General features: G+C 39.8%; 1 protein-coding gene across 1 annotated transcript in view; it reads left to right on the forward strand.

The window, feature by feature from the left end:
* The window catches only part of LOC106527344 (uncharacterized), a 130,155-nt gene that overhangs the window by 40,424 nt on the left and 83,518 nt on the right, over positions 1 to 6,213 (forward strand). The window contains exons 26-27 of the mRNA XM_014022186.1: positions 2,228 to 2,345; positions 5,745 to 5,848. Coding sequence (XP_013877640.1) covers positions 2,228 to 2,345; positions 5,745 to 5,848 — 222 coding nt within the window. The remainder of the gene's footprint in view (positions 1 to 2,227; positions 2,346 to 5,744; positions 5,849 to 6,213) is intronic.

Genomic DNA, 6,213 nt, shown 5'->3' on the forward strand with positions numbered 1-6,213 from the left:
ATTTTACAGGACCGTATCTTGGACACAACTTTTACCTTATATTACCCCCATAACATTACAGTAATACTGGCCAGGGCTCAAGCATCAAAAAACTTTCTCATGTCAATAAAACTTTTAAACTGCTGTTTTTCTCTGAGTCTTGCCAGGTTGAAATACTGTGTCCAGCCACTTGTTGCAGCAGTTACAGCTGCAGGATATCCAGGTTCTTCTAACCACTGGAGTTTTTTCCATTCTTTTGACCAAACTGTCTCAGGTCCTTCAGGTTCATGCTGCTTGTGTCCAACGATCTTTAAATCAAAGCAGAGTTTTTCAGTTGGACGGAGGTCGTTTTCAGTTGGTAACTGGTTGTGCTTGAACCAGTGGAGTGTTGCGTCAGCAGAGTGTTTATCCAGCAGAGTTCACTCAATGCAGTTTTGTATTTTTTTTCCTAGTTCAGGAAAAAGGTTGGGCCTTTTTTTTGCATGATGGAGATAGCGTGGAGACACAGGCAGCTCTCTGTGGTTGTGTTGTGCTCCAGTTAGCCTTTTAATTTCCAGTTGTTTTGCATTAAAGCTGTGGTTTATTCCTTTCCTTTTCTGAGATGTTAGAGTTAGGGGCACATGCAGAATCTTTTAATGCCTTGATAAAAGGATCAGAATGTTCAAGTTCTGGGTGCATTTTGTTGAAATGTGCCTTTAGGTAATGTATTGAGCAGTTTAAACAATGATGCCAAATATGTTCTGGGGCCTCATGCATAAAGGATTGCGCAGCTTTCACACTAAAATTTGACGTACGGACAAATTTAGAAATGTGCGCCGCACCAAAATATTCAGATGTATAAATCCATGCGTACACATGTTCCTGCGCACCTTTCCTTTATACATCCCAATGAACGTGGAACTKAGCRCACGTGAGAAACCTCCCCTGACACGCCTCCATTTAAATCTGTAAAATAGATGTAAATGTGTCCAGCGTGTGAGATTCTCCTCCGATTGTCCTCTCTGTGGGATCAGAAATGATTTTTAGATGCAGGGAAATTATACATTAAATGGAGAATGAGTTAGAAAACTGTCTAAATAATTAGTGGGGTGTCATTGTTTTACGTGGCGYATTCACACGGGATAACCAAAGCCTGAGATTTTCCTGAAATTTTACAGACATCTCCCGAATGTGACATTGAAGTCTGGTTAGTTGTTGTCTATTTAGTTGAACACGGTGTTGAACGGACGTTTAAAAAAAAAATGAAATTAAAAAAACAATAAACATTACTTTATCCACTTTTTCTGCTCTCCTTTCCTCCTGCGTTACAGCAGGCACTGTCATCTCCACGTACAGACCCCCACCCCCACGAGCAGGTATGAGTGGTAGCCTATGGATTTTTAGCAAAAAATATAGATTTTTGAGGCTCATTAGACAGGTAAATGTCCAAAGGGGTTTACATATATGAACACCGTCCCAGCTGGCAATGGTGCGCGCGCCTGGCGCGAGAATCTACCCAAAGCTCGAGCCTGCTGCGCTCCGGCCACAACTCAACTCAGCATCAGCCAGAAGACAACAAACAGAAAAAATAATTATTCTTACCGTACAGTGAGCCACCATTTGCATTCGATTTTGCTCCCTCTCTTCAGCCTTTTTTATTTTTAATTTTTTTATGTCATACGTAATGTGTCTGGTTTTTCCGGCCCGAGACCCAAAAGGTTTTCAACTATGTGACAAAAATATAAAAACAGTTTACAGACTGGGCTGAGGTTCTTTGATCATCTTTAGACTGATCTATTTTCTTGTCTGAGGTTAAATGATTTTCAGTCCCGGGGTTCAGTTTCATGATCGTTCGAGTTTAAACAATAAAAACTCAAACTAAAAAAAATCTGACACTGTGTTCAGACGCTCCTTACATCCAGAAAACACAACAGAGTCATATTTCTGTGGATTCAGGTCAGATTTGTGACTTTGTGAGTTAAAACTGTCGACTGAAAAACTTTGCGTGGCTGCCGCACATTTGTACGCACACTTTCACGCAACGTTGGTTTTGATTCATCCCAACGTGGGCTTAGAACCTGGCGCACGTAACGTTTTTGTGCGTACTCACCGTTTATACATGAGGCCCCTGGAGTTTTCAAACATTTACAAGAAGGACTATACTTGTTTTAATTTAACTTATTCTTTATTTWGATAAAATAAAAGCCCATCCAGTTTTCAGGATGTTTGTGTGAAAGGTTCCTTTTTGTCCACTTGTTTCCACTTACAGTGGAACAAGGATATCAGCTGAAGTGGATGAGGTGCAAATGGAGGATGGGACGAAGATACAGCCCATCTCTGTCATCTTTCCTGAGGGAAACACTGTTCAGGCCCAAGACCAGAACCAGGTACACCTCTGTAGTTAACTACATGACCCTTCAATTAAATAATGTCTGGTTGAATTGCATATGTCCCAAAGGGTGAACAAAAACAATAAGTTTTGTCTAGCTTTAAGCTTTTAAGRTGGTCATAAATCAGTCATGGTCGATAAAACTGACTTTGTTTACAAACAAATTTTCAAAAAATTCTCGATATGGAAGTGATATCAGATTTTCCAATGTTAGATTTCTTATAGCTAGGCAATATGGCTGAAAAATGTATCAAGGTATAATCATTTCATATTAGGGATGCAAACAATTAATCGACTTACAATTAATTGTCGAATAATGGTTTATTAGATTAAAATTTCTTCCATTTGATTAATTGAAAACATCCATTTAAACTTTAAACTAAACCCGGCCCTGTTGAGCTGAGCAGAGTGCCGGCCGCCTCCATAATTAAACACGCAAATGTTGTTTAGTTTTATTTGCGACACAACAATAATAATGGACTACACCAAACTGGAAGGAAAAGTACCGAAGGCTGTACTGGACCATCCAGCAGTATGACGCTAAAGACGAGAGCAGGTCGACAGCGAGCACGGTAAGCTAACTTTAGCTAACGTTAGCTTCTTTTTGTAGAGTTTAACTCCATGTGAAATATTAAAACAAAACAAAACAAAGTTAATCTAGTCTGTGTGACGTAACCCGGCCAGTGAACAAATCAAATGAACAGTAACTGACGTCAAATCATGCAGCAGCATGAACCACAGGGAATGTAAACAAACACATTTCCAGTGCTCATTTGTATGTTCACCCCTCTCAGGTCATGGTCATAGTTTGTTTTGAGTAAATCTTTAGATTAAAGTGTTACGCTGTGTTTAAATGTTAGTTTTACATTTCTCTGTTCAATGTGGATCACGTGTTTTTACTTTTTTTCTTTCCTTTTTTTCCAATTAGAAACCTAATAGATTCCTCTTTTGTTACATTTTGTAAATATGTCCAAGTTTAGTAATGTGTGAGAAATCCACAATTTTCTGTTTATACAGTCAGCGTTTAATACAGCTGGCACTATACATTTTATAAAATATAATACTGCACTTTTTTAATTTAGTGTGTAAAAAATTAGCCCTTCATATGATGGAAACACTCTTAATTCAAGATAAATGTCAGGTTTTTAGGAAAATGACCGCTTATCAATTAATCGTTAGTCGATCAATAAGATCAATCAACTTTAGATTAATTCATTAATTGATAACTGGCATCCCTATTTCATATCACTCATTATTGATAATTGTTGAATAGTTTTTTGTTCTAACTATTTGAAATAAGGAGCAGGAGAGAAAAAGCTGCTTAATACTGCCAAACTGGTGATGTGACCTTTCCTCTTTAATACGTTTCCTCTAGAGCTTCACTCCACGCTGTTCATCTTTATTTTGAAGCAGTCATGAGTCACGGTGGTGAAGCATGAAACTGCTTCACACATTAGGCTGTGTTCACACCAAACATGTTTTGAGCGTCAGGTTTACATACAAAGACCATGGTGCACACGCATCTAACGCGTTTAGTGCGGCGAGTTTTAAGCGATTTGAAAGTTGGATGCGCTTGAAGCGGCATGTCAACCAATCAGAGAGACTCAACTGTGTGACGTAGTGACACATTTTCCATCTGGACCGTTTCCTGAATGATGTCCATTAACCTGTGAAAGATGGACAGGAGCTCTTTAGCTGAAATCCAGTGTAGTCGGTGTCCTGGCTGGAGATATCAGCACTAATGCGGGTCAGCATATCATCAAACCGAACTCTGGACAAAAATAGTCCTGAAAGCGAGCCTTGTCAACTCACAGCTCCTGTGTGGTGAAACTCATCAAACTCAGAACGTCTCTGAATTATCTGGTGAATTGATTATGAATTAATTATCTGATGATCGTGACATTTTCATGCTCTCAGTAAACCAAAGCCACTTTCTTTATTTCATCCACCATTAAACAGAGACTAGCAGAGGAGGAGGAAAAAAAGGCTCTCAACGCACATCAAGAGCAATTTTGACTCGCGTCTGGCCTCCAAGTGCACAAGCCTCCGACTTGAAGTGTTCAGTCAGCTGAAATCACGTTTAGTGTGAATGCAGCATTACTCAGCTGGTTGATGTGGCTTACCAAAGAGTGAGTGAGTTAGTTGATGCCACCAGCCTCGCTTAAGCTGTGTCATACTAGAACATTTTAGACAACTTATAAGATAAAATAAACCTTTATTGTCATTGTACAGAGCACAATGAAATGACAGTTCAGAACACCCATTCACAAGAAGACAGAACATAAACAAACATAGGAGAACAGGTGCCCTGGGTCGTGCAGCCACAGACTCTGCACAAAGCAAGGATCATCTTCATGAAGACATCATGAGGAGTCGCAACACTTAAAAGGAAACCTAAAAACCATACAAGGGAAGATGAGGACAAAAAACAAAACATCATAATATGTCCACTAAATGTGACACACTATGGTGTTTATAAAAAAAACAACCTCTGCATAGAGCACATTTATTAGCCAGAGGAGTAAGTTGAGTTTAGGGGGGCATGTATCTGAAGCCATGAGTGTTGTATGCACTTGTGTGAATATCTGTAGAATGAGCCAGAAGAATCTCAGAGCCCGCGACCCTCAGTAAGAACCGCTTGCAGACCGAGTCCAGGTCGCACAAGGCAAAAGTCTGAGTGCTGGTAGAACGGCAATCCTTCATATTGGTCAGGCAGCCAGGAAACAGCCTGAATAGCCACCGACGCTGTTTTGTAGAAACACCAGGAGACCACCAAGCCAATCTGTTGAAGATGAAATTGAAAAAATCAACTGGAAGTTTGCTGTAGACATGAACATACTGTAATACTAGCAAATTGATCGAATATATAACTTTTATTAGTAATTTAGACAAAATAAATATTTCATAAGTTGGCATAAGTTGTCTAAAATGTTGGGYCTTCAGCTGAGCCATGAGAGTGAAGCAGCTGAAGTCTTTCCTCTGCCTACATCCCCCAGCATACTGGGCAGTTCTGGATGGAAATTCTGTGAAATGATCAACATTTTATTGGACTCATTTTCCAATAATATTGATCAATCACGATATATATTGTAATTGATTTATCGCCCAGATCCATAGCACATAAAATCAACTAAACCATGACGGGGCCAGGTGTGGCAATGACAGGTTTGGACCACATGAACCAAACCACAGCTGGGCCAGTTGTGGCATGCCATCCTAAAAACATCATTGCCAGATCTGGCCCACACCTGTCTGCTATGTGGATAGATGACTAATACAGCTGTGACCATATGATTGAGGTTGAGGAAATTGCATCAAAAATAACCAGACTGTCCCTTTAGCACTGGGCTAACAGATCTGGAATTTGACATCCAGCTTTTGTTTGTTTTGTCAGCAGCAGCAAAGCAAAGTCACCCCTCTGCTGTGYAGTGTGTCCTTCTGCTCCAGCGTCCCTCTGTCAGTGTGTACAAACATCACCTTCACTGATCACATCAACAACAGGTATCTTTTATGGCTGCAACGATTAATCGATTAATCGACGACTAATCGATTATTAAAATAATCGATGACTAATTTAATAATCGATTAATCGTTTTCATTTTTTGTTGTTGTTCTTTACTTTGTTTTTCTCTCCAAACTGCTTTGACACCTTCCACTGCCACATCTGCCTTTCTGTCCTTGACACACATGCACAGTAGTGGTAACTGGGGTAGGCCGTGGACGTCACAAGACATTATACAGACAGGCTCTGGTATCATGGCTACCTGACAACAGAGCTCAAAGTGTGGGATCATTTTAAGAAAATGAAAGAGAAACCTGTGCAATATCTGTAAAGTAAAGAATTGAATGAATAAAGTAAAGAATTG

The sequence above is a fragment of the Austrofundulus limnaeus genome, unplaced genomic scaffold, assembly GCF_001266775.1.
Source record: "Austrofundulus limnaeus strain Quisiro unplaced genomic scaffold, Austrofundulus_limnaeus-1.0 Scaffold320, whole genome shotgun sequence".
NCBI classification, from domain to species: Eukaryota; Metazoa; Chordata; class Actinopteri; order Cyprinodontiformes; family Rivulidae; genus Austrofundulus; species Austrofundulus limnaeus.